This window comes from Papilio xuthus, unplaced genomic scaffold (genome assembly GCF_000836235.2).
Source record: "Papilio xuthus unplaced genomic scaffold, Pxut_1.1 DF825355.1, whole genome shotgun sequence".
Classification (NCBI taxonomy): domain Eukaryota; kingdom Metazoa; phylum Arthropoda; class Insecta; order Lepidoptera; family Papilionidae; genus Papilio; species Papilio xuthus.
The window spans coordinates 431828-450792 of record NW_013533294.1 but is presented as its reverse complement, the minus strand read 5'-3'; the positions used below and the strand labels follow the sequence as shown (position 1 = coordinate 450792).

Below are 18965 nucleotides of genomic sequence, written 5' to 3'. Positions count from 1 at the left end.
ATATAGAACACATTCTGAAAGAACACAAAGGCTATGAATTGTTTTTTTTTAATTCCTTGCGGACGGAGTCGCTTGCGACAGTTAACAGCATGAGTGAGAGTCATTGTCAGGTCTCAACAACCTTCAATAACAACAAACTCTGGTTTTAGATAAGCCTCTATAATCAACATAATTAACCTGTTACCCAGAATATACTTTATATTATTAAAAGTACATGATTTTGTTGAGAAGGTTATAAAAAAAAGATACAGACGACTTGATAACCTCCTTCTTGTTGGATAAAAATATTTAAAATGTTATCATTATATTTGTAAGAAATATCAATTAATTTGTGATGTTTTTTATTAATATAGTAAATTGAGAAATAAAAAATATTTTGTGGTTATTTATTTTGATATCCTTCGGTATTTATTTGGAATTCGCGGCTTTCGTTTCGTTTTTGATGTCCTCATATGATGTTTGGTTCTGAAAAATAACAGATTAAAAAAAATTAGCACAGATATGACGTCACTGCCATAACTGACATTGACATGGCGCGATAGTGACCGCGACAATTTTTTATGCCGCTTTATTATAATAAAAAATACTTACCCATCCTTTTAAATATAGATAAAAACAATAAAATTATTGATTATTTTAATGTTTTTCTACGTAACATATCAAACGTTCTTAAATGTCGAACTCATAACCTAGAAAGGTAAGCATAAGACTCGGAATTCTATTCGGCATACTCCTGGCACATCTCTCACTTTGCCTAAATTCTCTGTTTTTATTGTTTTATTTTTTTTATATTAGTGTGTTAAATAAAACTACCAACCTCCCACATATCATCATCCCAGTCTGGGAATAACTTTTTGAACACCGCAGGCTCTTTGCCCTGACGCACGGAGACTACGATAGCCGAGTCCACAGTTCTGTCTAAACCATCGTCTGATATGTATTCCTGGTGAATAAATATAAAAATATATTAAATGTATTGCCAACAGTAGAAATAAAAATTTTACATATGGCAACATTGAAAAGCAAATAAACTGTCGGTCAAATCATGAGTTTGACAAATTATTTGACAGTAAAATAAACAATATATCTATGGCCTAACTTTTAAAGAGTTTTTAATCGTTAAAGGAATTATTGGGTTGTTATATGTTTATGGGATAACTTATACCTCAATAATACTATCTTTAGCCATCCTAATTCTTTCCGGAATGTTCTTTCCCTTCCAGAAGTACAGCTCTTCTCCTGTATCCAAGATATAGACTCCATCGTCAGATAAATCCTGAAAAAAAAAAGGTTTCACTGTTAAAAAACACACATCCAAAAAACATGTTCTTATTTTTTTACAAAAAAAAAGTATAAAAATAAGTTTCTGGTAACCTGTTGCGTGAATTCCGGAGGCAATTCCTCGAAGTCAATCTTTCCTGTCACACTGACAGTGACAGCTGTCAAACTCAACGGCGTAGTGACACGTCGGTTGAGTGTCAACTTCCAGCCTGATGAATCCTCCTTCTCTTCTGGTGCACCACCTTTTTGTTATATTCGAAATAAGTTTAGTAAATATAGAGAATGATATAGTAGAGATATCTATAAATAGGTTTGCTTGGAAATGACAGCTTTGTCTTCTTTCCTTAAACGTTACGTGTTTCTTAAATGTTACGTGACAAGTTATTTTATCTATATTATTAGTGCCAAAATGGCGATATTCAAATAGGCACAAAATATCATGTCTTATAGCCATCATAATAGACTTTAATATATTCTCTAGCATATCTTTGTCACACTTTACCTAAAAATTCCCAGAAATCATCAGTTTCCTCTCCCTGGTTTAGAGTAATAATCTCTTTCTCTTCGCCAAGAATTTTCTGCACGAAGTTTGTAGCTGCTTCTTGCTCCGTTTCTTGCGATTCCTGTTGAAAGTACATTAAACTGATTTCCAAATCAAAATATATTAAAAGTTAACTCTAAAATACAAAAATATTAGTAACAAAACACGTAGCTACTAATTTACAAAATCATTCAATTTTCTCTTACAATTTACATAAAATAAAAAAAATCGAATTGTCATAATGGCCGCCGCGCTGTTTATTTAATTTGACATTAATGTTTTCAAGGTTACCTTGCCATGCCACACATATATCTTGTCAGCAGTTTCCAGAACAAATACATCGTCATCTTCCAGAACTTCAGCAGTTTCGGGCACCTGGACTGTTCTCATGTCCACTTCCAGTTCCGTGCCTTCCACCTGGAAAGTAAACTCATGTATAAACCGTTTCAATTATTTTATCGACTCCAGGACATTTGCGCCGAGCAGTTGACATTTTGCGTGCGGAAGTACTAATTTTATTCTCCTAAGGAATGGATTTGACAGAGGAAGGATCTTATAGTAAGGAAAAATATCCTTTTTCTGTATGTCTCCTCCGTCGATTAAAGTTAGGCAACGCATCTGCAATTGAAAATGTCTATAGGCAACGGTGGTTTTGCTATTTTTTGAAAAATGCAGTAAAAAATATTGTTATCTCTGTCCTTTCTAAAGCAACGATAAGGATGACTATATGTTTCAGTTACTCACTCTAAACAATCTAACGCCATCTTCGTCGTATGATTTCTTTGAATTCTGTGCTTTATATTTTTCATCTTTACTCCCATATAATACAGCCAAGTTTCCTGAATTAAATTACTAATTAATTTAAAAGATTCTATTTATTAAATTTATCTATCACTAGCTGTAGTCCGCGACTCCGTTTCAGCGGAATTTATAAATTAGTAGCCAATGTGTTCTTCCAGACTGTGTTTTACATTTATGCCAAATTTCAGCGAGATCCATGCAGCCGTTCTGGAGATAACTTCTAACTAACATCCATCTATCCATACATCCAAACATTCGCATTTATAATATTAATAACATTTATATTCACGGAAAAATAATATACGAAAAGCAAATGAATCATTTTCCTTTTATAGACAAGTTTTAAATCTATTTATTTCTTTAATTGTTTTAAAGATAATAAGCATATTAGAGATAATATAAGCAGATTAATATTTATCTTAATAACAACGCTATTTTACCTTTAAATATAGCCAAGAAATGTTTAGGTTCTTTCCCATGTGGTACTTTTACAACGTTAACATTGGCTTCTTCCTCTTTATCTATTTGTGCAGCCATTTCGATTCCCGCCGCTTTATCTGATGGGTCAGCATTAGCTCCCTGCAAAAATTAAATTTTATTAAAAAAACAATAAAAGAAAGATAATCGTATTCCTAACCATAACCGTTGAAAAGTTTAAAATGCTATTTTCATCTCACTTATTCCATTTTTAAAAACAGTAAACTGAATTACATAAGATTTCCAACAATTTGTTTAAAAATGCGCCTATTAAAATTTAATAGCAAAATTACGTTTACTAGAATTATAAGTATATTTCGACAGTAAATATACTTTTGATTTTTTTTCATTAACTTACAATCCACACGTAAATGACATAAGCTTCATCACCATTGTCATCGTACTGGTACTTCACCACGTACACATCGTTGTCGTATAACACTGGCTTCTCAATAATCTGGTCAGTTATATCTTCTTCCTCACCAGATATACTGGAAAAACGAACTGTATTAGACATTTACATTGAAATAATACATTTCTAACAGTTTTAGACTCCAGTTGCATTAATAGGTCTCGTCCGGTGCAGTACCACGACCACACACCTCAAGTGCAAAGCTATTCCAATTATAGTCTGATGAGTGTTGTTCCGGAAGTCAAATTTTAGTCCGCTTTCCCTTCCCACACTTTTCTTATATGGAAATGATGAGATGTAAAGTGGATTTGACGGAGGAGGGGGCGCAAAAGAAGGGGAAATTCTGTGCGTCTTCGTCGACTTAAGGCAAACGCATCTGCAATTGCGGATGTCGGATAGTTGACGTCTACCGTTGTATCGATTGACTTACCGTGTGACTGTATAAATTCCTTCCCCAGTATCTGGCATGTATCCCCTCGCAGACGCACTCTTTCCTATCAGCTTGCCAGCTGCATTTGACTCTTCAGCGTCACCAGAGAAATAACCAGCATCTGAAAATATTTAATATACATAAAGTTGTCGCCCGCGACTCTGTCCGGAATTAAAAAATGGTTAGTATACTCAGAGCTATTGAATGTACGCATAAAGTTGTATTAAAATCGGCCAAGCCGTCAAGGTAAAACGAGGAAGCCATCTGAATTAGCCGAAATGGCGAACCGTTGCCCATAGATGCGCAAATGTAAATGCGTTGCCGAACTATAATCGACGGAGGAGGAGACATACTAAGAGAAAATATTTTCCCTTACTATGCGTCCCCCTACACCTTCAAATCCCCTTCTATCTACGTTTTCCTTATAAGAAAAGGGTGGTAAGGGAAAGAAGACTGGAATTAGGCCTCCAAAGCGTACACTCATCCGAAACGCGGAATTACTTCCACTTAACTATGTTTGATCTTCAGTTTTTCGCTAAAACAGCGAGGTAACTGTCCGTAGAAAACTGTGTTAAGTTAGAATTTTTTAGACGAACGCCTGCAGATTTTTTCTGCAAAACCACCTTTTTTTATAAGTAAATGAAAGAAAGAGGCAGGTGCATTCGCGCAACACTGCGAACTACTGTTATCTCTTTCTAATACAATTTCATATTACTGTCCCTCTCTAACCTGATTCGGAGACCATACGGGAGTTAGTAGCACCAATAGTCTCCCAATTATGGAAGTACTGTTTGAAAGTGCAACTCTCGTTGCCTTCTGCTACCCTGGTAACGTGGACCTGGTGAATTATAAAGTCAAGTTTACACTGGCGTAATGTTTTGTTATCGTATAAGTAGCTGTCGCTCGCGACTCCGTCCGCGTGGAAATATAAAAAACACTTAATATATAGAGAAGTAAAATAAAAAGCAGCTCTTCAAGGCATAAATTCGAAAAATGAATAAATAGTATCCTATGTCCGTCTCCTGGCTCTAAGCTACCTCCTCACCAATTTTCAGGCATATCGGTAAAGCCGTTCTTGAGTTATAAATAGTGTAACTAACACCACTTTCTTTTATATATATAGATTAGTTGTGCCCGCGACTTTGGGTGAAATTCTGTCTTTGTGCTGCGCGCGATATTGGTACTTAGACGTTGCTTTATTTTTCTAAAATAAAAGATTTTTTCTAAAATAAAAGTAGCCTAAGTTACTCCTTATTACATCAGCTATCTGCTAATAAAAGTCCCGTCAAAATCTGTCCAGCCGTTTCAGAGATTAGCCGGCACAAACAGACAGACAAAAGTTGTAAAAAAAAAATGTATTAAAAACGTTTATTTCGATATTGTTTGTCTAGATTTTAATTCATCATCATCATCAGCTATACGTCCCCACCGAGGGGCTCGGAGCCTACCCCAAATGAAGGGTAGTGAAGGGGGTAAATTTAAATTTAACACAATTAATTTGAAATAACTTACCCAGGATGGATATTCCTTCATATCTAGATATTTTTGTGCGATTTGGTAATAGTTTTTCTTGATCTCCTCGTCTAGGTCATTACCAAGCCAGATGTAGACGCCTGAGCAAGGCGTGTCTAGGATATACACCTCCTAGGAACAAAAAAAGGATAAGTATGTGTGTTCCTTGAAAGAGTTGAATCCAGGTTTGTTTTTGGAGATCTCAGGAATCGCACGATGGCCATCGAGACTTGTCGCTTGCACGTTTTCTTCTTACTAATATTATAAATGCGAATGTTTAGATGGATATTTGTTAGAAGTTATCTCCAGAACGGCTGTATGGATCTCGCTGAAAGTCATAGACGTAGAACATAGTCTGGAAGAACATATATGATCCTAAGTTTATGCTTAACTCAGTGCAGACATAGTCGCGGGCGACAGCCAGTTATACCATAAAAACTGGAAGATCTGGAAGATATCTACTAAATTAACTGTCGAATTAAAAAAAACACCTAATTAGTAGTCTATGTGTTCTTCCAGACTATGTTCTATATGTATGACAAATTTCATCAAGATCCGTTCAGCCGTTCTTTAGATATCTTCTAACATACATCTAAACATTCGCATTTATATTATTAGTAAGAAATAACATTACTTGACATTCAATTAAATTACTAGCCTAGTGTAAACTAGATGTATTCAAGGTATGGTTTACTTACATTAGAAGACAACTGCCTTTGCTTGTAAGGTTTGCTGAGTGACACTAAATCCAGCTCATCATCACCAGTCAGAACTCGGTAGAAGTAGACCGCTGTCATGTCTTCTCTGGTGTACGTCTGCAATATAGAACTTTGTGTGAAGATGATCATTTTCTTCAAATGATTCGATCTTTGTTAAAAGCAGATGTTTGAATTTGTTTTTTTTTTATTTATGCGTAATTGAAAAACCCATTTGTGTGTTTCGTATCTTTTGAAGGTAACCATGCCAACAAATTATATAATTAAAACAAGACTAGGAATTAAAAAAATCGTTAAGACGATTCAGAAGACAGGCGTGAAGTGGACGCAATTCCGCGTTTCGTCTGATGAGTGTGCGTCCCGGAGGCCTAATTTAGTTCTCTTTCCCTTCCCACCTTTTTTCTTATAAGGAAAGGATGGGAAGTGGAAGTGGACTTTCCGGATGAGAGGATGCATAGAAAGGGAAAATATTTTTTCTCTGTGCATTCTTTCCTCCGTCGATTAAAGGTATGCAACGCATATGCAATTGCGTATGTCTATAGGCAATGGTCACTTCAATATTTCAGCGATTTCAGGTGGCTGCTCGCTCGTTTGCGACCTTATGATATAAAAAAAAAACTCCAATTCCATCGTCAGATCAGTACCTCGTATTATCACGTGATTTATACATATATGCAAAGTTTCAATTCAATCAGTAATCGGTAATTTATTTTGCAAGATTACATGACAAACATCTACCTGGGCAGTTGATTCCGCTTCAACCAAATCATCCTTAGAACCAGATCCTAGAGCTTCGAAGAACAATGCAATATCCTCGTCAGATGAGAAATCATCTAGAAAAAAAACACAATATTTGAGTTAAGTCTTAACAATATTTTTTTTAGTATAAGTTGGCCAAACAAGCAGTCATCGTAAAATAAAGTAATTTGTTATAAACGGTCGTAACGCTGTCCATAGACATCAACAATTGCAGAAGCGTTGTCTACCTTTAATCTACGGAGGAGACGCATAGAAATAGAATATATCTCTTGTCTATGTCGTTCGACAAATCCCCAATCACTTCCCAACTTTTCTTCCTAAGAAGATAAGGCTTCTGGCATGACGAAACGCAGAATCACTTTCACTTGAGGTGTGTTTTCTGTGTGGTCGTAGCACCGGACTTCTCCGACATATCAAGGGGGAGCCTCATCTTATCCTTTCCTTATAAACAAGGATGAGAAGGGAAACTTCGCATATGGAACATACGTCAACCTGTAGTTGGAATTACTTCGCACTTGAGGCGTGTTTTCTGTGTGGTCGTAGTATTGCAGTGGACGAGGTACATTCATGCAAAAGATATTGGGCGTCTCATCATCATCAGCTCACTATACGTCCCCACCGAGGGGCTCGGAGCCTATCCTAACTTAGGATGATTAGGCCATAGTCAACCACGCTGGCCAAATGCGGGTTGGTTGACTTCACACATACCTTTGAATTTCTTCTCAGATATGTGCAGGTTGCATCATGATGTTTTCCTTCACCGTAAGAACGTCGGATAAATGTACATATGTAAATCGGAAATCGAAAAACACATTGGTACATGGCGGGATTCGAACCCAGGACCTGCAGATTGCAAGTCAAGTGCTTGACCACTGAGCCACCGACGCTCTTGGGCGTCTACCACTTTTAAATTGACTATTACTTAGTTACCCTTAAATTAAGTAGACTCTAAGCCGGTCTTTGCTTGTGATAATGATGAGAGTTGCCAGTATACTAGTGTCCTTATGAGCTGAATTTCCATGCTGTGATGCTGTGGAACTTACTTAACCGTTAACTTACCAATAATTTCAATAGTAGCTCTACCATTGTGATAATCATCTCTTAATGTATTCGCAACGCTGATAATTTTCCGTCTCTGAGTAGCTTTAGCACCTTCAGGCATTAATACGAAGATATCATGATCTACTTCTAAGATGAAGCAATGGTCTTTCGTAAGAGATGTAGCCTCTGCTGGTACCTGGATGTAAGGTGTAAATTACTAGATGTACCTTCGTTTGCATGTCTTCTGGTTACATTTTTAATTATTTACACTATTCAAATGTATCTTATATTTTCTCATTAAACTTTCATCCCCTATTCGCTATTATTTTGCACACTTAAGGGTAAAACTGAAAAAAACTTTGAATGTCATATTTATTTATATCAAACTAGCTGTCGCCCGCGACTACGTCCGCGTGGATATATAAAAAAAATAATTAGTGTAGTGTATGTGTTCTTCCAGATTATGTTCCGTTCCGCCGTTCTAGAGATATCTTCAAACACCCATCCATCCATCCACATCACAGCCATCTAAACATTCGCATTTATAATATTAGTAAGTTAAAAAAAAAATCGGAAAAAAAAGAATAAATAGTATCGTATGTCCGTCTCCTGGCTCTAAGCTACCTCCTCATCAATTTTCAGGCATATCGATAAAGCCGTTCTTGAGTTATAAATATTGTAATTAACACCACTTTCTTTTATATATATAAGATTAATTGCTTGAAAAATAAGTTTCAACTGTCAAATATTTACGCAAGGTTAAATAAAAGGAAAAAAATGGTACCTCTTCGATCCTCATGTTGTCGCACCCAGAGAGTCTGAGCAGACGTTTCTCTGCTCCGGCATTTGTTTCCACATTGTTGAAGCCAGACTCGTTACCTCCTTCCAAATAACGTATCGCTACAACAAAGTAAATATAAAATTATTAGTTAGTGTAAAAATGTACAGGAATTTGACCTCTTTATGATAGACAGTGGAGACAGACACTTTAACAGTGGTAGAGCCCGCTTTAACATATTCGCACGAATTGTCCCGGCTCGCCCGGTGAAATACCACGACCACACAGAAGACAAGCGCCAAGTGGAAGCAATCCCAACTACAGTCTGATGAGTGTACGTCCCGGATGCCTAATTTAGTCCTCTTTCCCTTCCCACCCTTTTTCTCATAAGGAAAGGATGGGAAGTGGAAGTGGACTTTCCGGATGAGAGGATGCATGGAAAGGGAATATATTTTTTTATGTGGATTCCTCTCCTCTGTCGATTAAAGGTAGGCAACGTCTATGCAATTGCGTATGTCTATGGGCAACGGTCACTTCGCTATGTCAGCGGTTTCGGGTGGCCGCTTGCTCGTTTGCCACCTTATGATATAAAAAAAGACAAGGACGTCTGACGTCATGAGCAGGCGTGGTCACTGTAGGGACTAGACCTAAGTCAAGAACTCAGTCAATAGTTTTGTAGGAATACTGTGTTTTTAACTAATCTTACTAATATTGTAAATGCAAGAGTTTAGATGGATGTTTGTTAGAAGGTATCTCCAGAAGGGATGTATGGATCCCGCTAAAATTTGGCATAGAGGTACAACATAGTTTTGAAGAACACATAGGCTACGAAAAAGATTATTTTTAAATTCCGCGCGGACGGAGTAGCGGGCGACAGCTAGTTAATAAATAAACGCCCCAATATTCCTGAGTAATTCTAAAATTAAAAAACATGGCAAGGTTAGCTTTGTATTTTTTCTAAAAACCTCCGGTCATAGATGCAGGAACACAACGGTGTCGTCTCATCGTCTCCTATCTTTGTCCAATGTTTCCATTATCCTTACCCGGTTGAAAATATCCTAAGAACTGACTGGACTCGTGGCCCTGCACCTCTCGATGATGGACCGCTCTCCCACCCAGCATATCATCCAAAGTGATTGTCCAAATCGCAGCCGAGCCTTTCTTATCTTGTGTGGTATTACTGCCCAGCCAGAAATGTGCGTCGTATGATAACGTGTCTTCACCTGTTGTCTGAAATCGTTATTTGATTAATAGCTGAGGCGACCTTCCTGCGTAATTAAAAACTTGGTGGCCTATGTGTTCTTCCAGATTATGTTCTACATCTATGTCTTTCAGTGAGATTTATCCAGCCGTTCTGTTGTATAGTGAGATTAGTAAGGAATAAGACTGCCTGCTGACGCATCTCTGTCTGCACTGTATGTCTGTGTATAGACGTTCTGGTGATACCTTTTAACAAACATCCATACATCCAAATTTAAGCGAGTCATAAACCATTCAGGCTTGTGTTAATTTTAATTTTATAATTCAGTTTCTTTTTTGTAATTTGTAGTAGGTGATTTGAATTCAAAAATCAAATTAAATGTTGAAATCTTACTAATAATATAAATGCGAATGTGTAGATGTATGTTTGTTTGAAGATATCTCCGGAACAGCTGATCGGATCTCGATGATATTTGGCATAAATATAGAACATAGTCTACTATGTCTTTTTTATTTCCATGGAACGTAGTCGCGGGCGACAGCTAATTTAAGATAAATATAGAAATGCTTAAATAATATTATTTACCTTTAAAACAATATATGAATCACCATTGAAGAATTTTCCATACATTTTCTTCTCAATTGGCACAGGTTCGAATTGCTGAAAATATAGTTTCACTTTAAATTAATTGATTTTTATTCCTCTGGACTTTGAAAGGAAAAAACGGAACCCTTATAGGATCATTTTGTTGTCCGTCCGTCTGTCAAGACCCTTTTTATCAGGAACACGTTGAGGTATCAAGCTGGAATTTATATCAAATACTCAGGTCCACTGTCTTTTGGAAGTGTGAAAGAATTAAATTTTTAATCCAACGCAATCAAAAGATACAGCCGTTTACTTCGCAAGTTTTTTACTTCCCGTGAACGTCATCATCATCATCATCATCAGCTCACTATAAGTCCCCACCGAGGGGCTCGGAGCCTACCCTAAGTTAAGGGTGATTAGGCCATAGTCAACCACGCTGGCCAAGTGCGGGTTGGTTGACTTCACACATATCTTTGAATTTCTTCTCAGATATGTGCAGGTTGCATCACGATGTTTTCCTTCACCGTAAGAACGTCGGATAAATGTACATATGTAAATCGGAAATCGAAAAACACACCGTGAACTTAGAATCTTGAAATTTGTTACGAAGCAACGTCGTACATCACAGTCTTTCCAGATATGCATAATTTCCTCTTATATAAAAATGATTGGCAAATTCGCACAGAAGACGGTTTTGGTAAGAAAAGAAAGTCATGGTCAAGACATCCGGGATTGAATCACTATTGGCAGCGTTCAACAACTTTTTCGCTAGGCACAGGACAAGGATTCCCTAAGGTGACTGTCATCCATTACGAGTAGAAGAGGAATTAGAAAAAGATTAAGAAAAAAAATCAAACCTCAATTGTCCAAACTTCAATACCGGCGCCACTGCCCGCTTCGGCAAATGCAGGATGATCCATTTTAAGAAAAATAAAAATTAAGTTAATAAAATAACAGCAACGAACCAACACAACACTGGATAGTATATGACTAAGCACAGACCGGTAACTTATCTTAGTATATGAATCATTATCTTATCTGTTAAACATAAAAGATAAAAAAGTGAATAGCTATTGATCTTATGGCTGACAATATCATTAAATACTAGCTGTACCCGTAACGTCCGTGCGGAGTAAAAAACATAATAAGTAGCCTATGTATTCTTCCAGACTATGTTCTACATCTATGTTAAATTTCATCAAGATCCGTTCGGCTGAACGGCTGTTCAGCAGATATCTTCCAACAAACATCCATACATCCAAACATTCGCATTTATAATATTAGTAAGATTTACTTTCTATTTTAACAGTGGTGGACTCCAATCTTTCATATATCATAAGGTGGCAAACGAGCGAGCGGCCACCTGAAATCGCTGAAGTAGCGAAGTGATCGTTGCCCATAGACATACGCAATTGTATATGCGTTGCCTACCTTTAATCGACGGAGGTGAGAATGCACAGAAATATCTTCCCTTTCCATGCATCCTCTCATCCGGAAAGTCCACTTCCACTTCCCATCCTTTCCCTATAAGAAAACGGCACGGCACATCTGTTGCACGAATAGGGTACATCCAGTGCAATACCACGAGCACACAGATGACACGCCTCAAGTGGAAGAAAATTCGTTGTAGAATGGTTTGTCCTCGGCGGTATTTCCTAACCAATTCAAGAAGGGAGCGTATCCCCATTTCAAAGGCCGGCAACGTATCCGCGGTTTCTCTGCAATTGCAGTCCATGGGCGTCAATGAAAATCTTAGTATTCCCGTTGTCCGTTTTCCCCCTTCAATTATAAAAACAAGCAATTTTGAATACATCGACATGTATACCGTATGTGTTTGTTGTGTTGATAAACAAATTTTTAATAAAATTTTATTGTAAATTTTCTTTGAAAAATTCAGTTTAATTCTTTAATAAATCGATTGTTGTTCATGTATTTGAACATCCTGTATTTGTTTATCTTAATTATTGGTTTACTCGGAAAGTGTTATCTCCTGATGAATCTAAAGATATTTGAAACTTTGATAATATCGTAATAAAATGTCATAAAATATTAGTCATAAATAATTACTATATTAAAAGCCAACGTAGTTTAAAAAATGCCCCGCTAACTTCTGTGGGAGCACAGCTAAGTTAAATATCAACCATGGAGTCACATTTTAATATTTTAAGAGTTGCCTTACTTTACGAAGGAGGAAGACGCACAGATAATATTTCTCCTTTCTACGCATTCCCTTCTACGTCAAATTCAATGTTTCTTCTATTCCTTTATAATAAAAGGGAGGGAAGGAAATGGGAATTAAAGGGCCGGTTTTAGCATTTGCGGCGCCGTGGGCGACATTTTTCGGCGCCCTTTTTTGGTGTCAGGAGGAAAGCTTCTTCACAATTGGTTTTTGTGTTGTCGTTTGTTTGATTCATCATTAGTCTCGCATGATGTGTACACCTTTAATTGTGATAAGTTATTATGTGTTTTCTGTTTCAGTAATAAGTTTTTTTTTCGCATGTCTTATAACTTACCCGTTGGTGTATCATAAATAAATAAAAGCTTCCAAAGATAGGATATTTTTGAGGCCATCACAAACGCCATTTTATACGTGACTATGGCATCTGAGGCACCCCCTTATGTCCGGCGCCCCCTTATATCCGGCGCCCCCTTATGTTCGGCGCCCTGTAGTCTCCCCACCTTATTACTGACCACTGGCGCTACTTTTATGCGTTTTCTAATACTCTTTTCGTTTTTATATATTCCTGACTTTAAATATACATCTCAAATAAACATATAGGTAAAGACAATTTATTCAAACGTCCAAACATATTTATTTATTTAGTAGAACAAATAATTTTGTATAATAACATTTAAAAATGCAAAATATATTTCATCGTAATCAATAAAACAGTACTGGATAATATTTGATGTCCAGCTGACGAGAGTGGAGACATTGTCTGGAATTAAATAAAATTCAACATTAAAGGAGCGTCGGTGGCTCAGTGGTCAAGCACTTGGCTTGCAATCTGCAGGTCCTGGGTTCGAATCCCGCCATGTACCAATGTGTTTTTCCATTTCCGATTTACATATGTACATTTATCCGACGTTCTTACGGTGAAGGAAAACATTGTGATGCAACCTGCACATATCTGAGAAGAAATCCAAAGATATGTGGGAAGTCAACCAACCCGCACTTGGCCAGCGTGGTTGACTGTGGCCTAATCACCCTTAATTTATGGTAGGCTCCGAGCTCCTCGGTGGCGACGTATAGTGCGCTGATGATGATGATGAATGATCAACATTAAAAAAAAACATTTATAACTAAAAAACTTAACCAACTGTATCTATGACACTCAGGAGAAGAATACCAATCGGATGACACCTCTATCGTCAAAATCTGTTAAGATGTTTAAACTACTAGAGACTCCTTCTGCATGGAATTAAAAAAAAACTTAATTTTTTTTTTATCATAAAATGGCAAACGAGCGAGCGGCCACCTGAAATCGCTGAAATAGCGAAGTGACCGTTGCCCATGGACATACGCACAGAAAAAAAATATCTTCCCATTCCATGCATCCTCTCATCCGGAAAGTCCACTTCCACTTCACATCCTTTCCTAATAAGAAAAAGGGTGAGAAGGGAAAGAGGACTAAATTAGGCCTCCGGGACGCACACTCATCAGACGAAACGCGGAATTGCTTCCACTTCACGCCTGTCTTCTGTGTGGTCGTGGTATTTCACCGGGCGAACCGGGACAATTCGTGCGAACATGTTAAAGCGGGCTCTACCACTGTTAGATTAGTAGCCCAGATTGTGCTCCACATCTATGCCAAATTTCAGTAAACAGCCGTTTTAGAGATACTTTCAAACATCCATCCATCCATTCAAACATTCGCATTTACAATATTAGTAAGATGACAATCAGAGGCAGAATACGAATCAAATGTCATCTCATTCGTCAAAATCGGTTCAGTTTTCAATACAGGGTGTTACAATTTAATTAATTTACATACAAACCCATACAAGCTCAAACATCCTGGGTTTCTGAAGTTATTCGGTAACACATAATGACAACAGCACTTGAGATGGAGACGGAGAGAGTGATCTTATACTCCTTTAGTTTGTATTTGTATGTATGTATGTATGATACTTACAATAGGTGCTCCGGTAAGTCTTTGCTTGTCGCAACTGATTACATCCACAGAAGTCCTGAATCTCTCTATGTCTGCTTTATTGTTGGTATCAGGTTGGAATTTGAAGCTGTAATAAATTTGTATAGATATACTAGCACCGGTCGCCTACATCAGCGTAGAATAAAAAAAAATATGCCCGCGTCCAATAGCTACGTTTCCAATCCGAAGATTATTTTTTTATATCATAAGGTGGCAAACGAGCGAACGGCCGCCTAAAATCGCAGAAATAGCGAAGTGAACGTTGCCCATAGACATACGCAATTGCATATGCGTTGCCTACCTTTTATCGACGGAGGAGAGGATGCACAGAAACAAAAAATGTTTTCCCTTCCTATTTGCGAAATTTAGCATACATGTAGAACATACTCAGGAAGAACACATAAACTATTTGTTAAGTTATTTTCTTAATTCCGCGCGGACGGAATCGCGGGCAACAGCTAGTAAATAAATATAAATATCGTGTTCGCAATTTTTATATGACATATAGACTTAAATTTTATTAAATGTATAGATTTAGTTGTATGTATGAAAGTTGTATGGACTTGGTAGCATTACACGTCGTAACGTTAATCAGTACACAGTTCAACTTTGTGTAACTTACTCCTCTCTCGCTCTAGCAACCGGTTTTAAAGAATCATCTTCTGTCCCGCTCTGACTTACGGTGGTAGACGATATGCGTTGCGTATCTTTAGAAACTTCTCCACTATCCGCTTTGTAATCTTAAAAATAATATAATTAAAAAAAATACATCCTGTATATGATATAAATGGAAAGAACACTGTTTAGACAAATTACACATTTATCAGAGCAACGGTGGCTCAGGGGTCACTTGACTTGCATTCTGCAGGTCCTGGGTTCAAAGCCCGCTATGTACCAATGTGTTATTACATTTCAGATTTACATATGTACTTTTATCTTATGTTGTTACTGTGAAGGAAAACATCGTGATGCTGCATATATCTGACAAACTCAAACATATGTGTGAAGTCAACCCGCACTTGGCCAGCGTGGTTGACTATGGCCTAATCACCCTTAACTTAAGGTAGGCTAGGTAATATTATGTACGTCAAAGAGGTAAGTTTCATAGTAAATATGTATTGTTCAAGAAGTCATTTCGTGAGCCATAATAATGTTTTCAATAGCCATGATTTGTCAAAAATCCACGCCCGGTTTTATAATCTTTATATATATAATTCTTCTGTGAGTGTGTATGTCACTGAACTTCTCTCAAACGACTGGACCGATTTTGATGAAATTTTTTGTGTGTTCAAAAGGATCTGGGAATGGTTTAGATTCACAATTTTGTCCGCTGGACAATGTTTTTTTTAATTAATTTTTAATTATTATTAGTTGTTGATTTTGGAATGTTTTACATTGGATCCGACAGACGGCGCTACCATCGCAGTGTCAAATTTTAAATAATATTCGAATTAAAGACGTGTAGACAGGATAACGTCTGTCGGGTCCGCTAGTTACTTTATAAAAACGTATGTTTAAGCTAAGCATTTGAAATATTGACTAATATTTGTCAGATATATATATATATATAATGCGAATGTTTAGATGGATGTATGTTTGAACGTATCTCCAGTACAGCTGAACGGATCTTGATGAAATTTGAAATACATATAGAACATAGTCTGGAAGAACACATAGACTACTTATTATGTTTGTTTGATGAAATGATAATAATTAAACAGTACCTGAAGTATCTTTATATAAATCGGACAACTCCTTCTCAATTCTTGCTTCCTCTTCCTCTTGATTACTTCTAGTTCTTTCTGTTTCTTTTATTCTGCGTTTCGTTTCTTTTATCTATTAAATGAAAATATTTATTTCAAAGAAATACGCGTTACGTTTTCATTACTAATATTATAAATGCGAATGTTTAAATGCATCTCCAGACGGCTGTAATACGCTGATGTTACGAATAACGTCATAGGCTACTAATTGTTAATTCCGCGTAGACGAAATCGCGGGAAAAAGCTAGTTGTATTATAAATATGTTTATGTAGATAGATTATTGTTTGTTAATAGATATCATCAGAACGGTTACATTGAAATTTGTCATAGATATAGAACATAGGTTACTTTTTTAGTTCTGCGCGTACAAAGTCGCGGGCGACAGCTAGTATATAAATATAGTTTAGAATTGATCAATAGTTAACGTAAGTTTACATTGCTGAAAGTATTATTTAAAAATATGTCATGATTTCGTTGATTTTCTTTGATTAAAATAGATAAACCTCAAACTTAAGTTCAAACTTCGCCTTATTGAAAATTAAAAAAACAAACTTACCGTAGAACTTTTAGTAGAAGATATAGTCGTTGCGACAGACTTTACTTCCGCATCGTTTTCAGCTGACGGTTCCTCTTCAATTTCAGGAGGTAATTCTAGAAGGAAAGAGAAGATTCTATTAAATGTGTTAAGAGGGTTTAGATAACATTCGCTCCGAGGCGATACCATCCAATCCCGACTTTGTCCATTTGTTAAAATCTGTTCATTCGTTTAGGCTAGTCTTGTTTAAATTTACATACAAACAAACTTATATAAAAATATATTATATATGCGAAAAATCCTGAGTCAGATTGACCAGACTTTTTTCCAAGATTATTCTGGTGGTTTATGTTTTGAAAAAAACTTTAGAAAACCTAAATTATAAATGCGAAAGTTTGAATGGATCGATAGATGTTTGTTAAAAGATATCTCCCGAACGGCTAAACGAATCTTGACGAAATTTGGTATAGATGTAGAACATAGTCTGGAAGAACACATAGCCTACTTAATAAGGTTCTTTTTAATACCACGTGAAAGGAGTCGAGGGCGACAGCTAGTCTTATTATAAATGCGAAAGTTTAGATGGATATTTATTTGAAGGTATCTCCAGAACAGCTGCATAGATCTTAATGAAATTCGGTATAGATGTAGAACATAGTCTGGAAGAACACATAGACTACTTAGGAACTTAGGTGTTTTAATTTCGATCAGAGAACGGGCTAAAGCCCGGTTTATCAAACCTTTTATCGGTGCATCCATTTCTATAACTTCTTGTCCCATTGACTCCGTCAAAGCCTTCATATTCACGGCAGCGCAGCACAAAAGAGGTGCGCAGATATAGAAGATTGTCCAATGCATTTTTTTTACTTCGAAATTATGCGATAAAAAACAAAACACGAACTAATAGCGAAGCCAACTAGTTCATATGTAATGTTTTTTTTTAAATTAATAAACATAGATACAAAATAGAAAAAAGTCTTTTTAATATTAACATATGCTAAAAAACGACTTGTCAACTTGACACTTGACCTCTGTGGGGTTTAGCCTAAGTAACTAGGCCACAGTCAACAACAGACGGGGCCGCGGACGAGAGCGAAAGCGTGCCTTTGGCCCAGTCCCGATGCGTTGGAGGAACAGAGGGGTTTAGTGGGTATGCCTCCGCTATGGAGGAGAACCCCACATAACAACCGCGTCCCCCCCGGGGCGCGGAGTATGCATAAAGCATTCCCCAATGAAAAAAAAGAAAGGCCACAGTCAACACGTGCTGGGAACTGATAGCTTTTGTTTCTTTAAATGTGTTTTATCACCGTCAGCAAAATGGCGGAAATTAAATAAACCTATCCATGTATAAAGGCAGCGTTACGATTATTTGGAACATCGCAAATTTGATTAATAATGTAAATACTAGACTCGAGGTGACAACCCTAGTTATAACTAAAAAGAAATGCGGTCAATTAACTCTTTGCCAATTTTAACTGGCAGTTTGTAATTAACCGTGTCAGTGTAAAGTTGTTCGGATTCATTTTAACAAACACAGTAAGTTTTCTTTCAATAATTATAAGCCACTTGCTGTCGCCTGCGATTTTATCCGCGCTGATTTAAAAAAATAATTAGTTGTCTATGTGTTCTTTCTGATAATATTAAAGAAAGTGGTGTTAGTTACACTATTAATAAGTCAAGAATGGCTTTACTGATATGACTGAAAATTGGTGAGGAGGTAGCTTAGAGCCAGGAGACGGACATAGGATACTATTTATTCATTTTTTTTCGAATTTATGCCTTTTTATTTAACTTACTAATCTTATAAATGCGAATGTTTAGATGGATCTGATGTGGATGGATGGGTGGGCTACACTAATTAAGTTTTTTTATATATCCACGAGGACGGAGTCGCGAGCGACAGCTAGTGTTTATATATGCCAAATTTCAGTGAGATCCATGCAGTCGTTCTAGGAGATATCATCAAACAAACATACAT

At 36.7% G+C, this 18965-nt stretch overlaps 2 protein-coding genes across 2 annotated transcripts; both read right to left on the bottom strand.

Annotated features, from left to right (window-relative positions):
* Positions 1–366: 366 nt before the first annotated feature.
* Positions 367–11523, bottom strand: LOC106126041 (gelsolin, cytoplasmic). The gene is made up of 19 exons (XM_013323503.1): positions 11392–11523; positions 10535–10609; positions 9792–9978; positions 8755–8870; positions 7989–8166; positions 6909–7003; positions 6153–6269; positions 5455–5586; positions 4672–4780; positions 3943–4063; positions 3459–3591; positions 3064–3202; positions 2567–2661; positions 2114–2239; positions 1784–1904; positions 1375–1523; positions 1166–1276; positions 818–943; positions 367–465 (listed from the first exon to the last, which is right to left on the bottom strand). Exons 1-19 carry the CDS (start codon positions 11452–11454, stop codon positions 409–411), a joined length of 2250 nt encoding a protein of 749 aa, XP_013178957.1. The 5' UTR covers positions 11455–11523; the 3' UTR covers positions 367–408.
* A 1812-nt stretch (positions 11524–13335) lies between these two features.
* LOC106125999 (uncharacterized) lies at positions 13336–17898 on the bottom strand. The gene is made up of 6 exons (XM_013323421.1): positions 17728–17898; positions 17009–17103; positions 16413–16524; positions 15311–15428; positions 14671–14776; positions 13336–13473 (listed from the first exon to the last, which is right to left on the bottom strand). The coding sequence occupies exons 1-6, from the start codon at positions 17843–17845 to the stop codon at positions 13387–13389; spliced, it is 636 nt and encodes a 211-aa protein (XP_013178875.1). The 5' UTR covers positions 17846–17898; the 3' UTR covers positions 13336–13386.
* Between the last annotated feature and the right edge of the window lie 1067 nt (positions 17899–18965).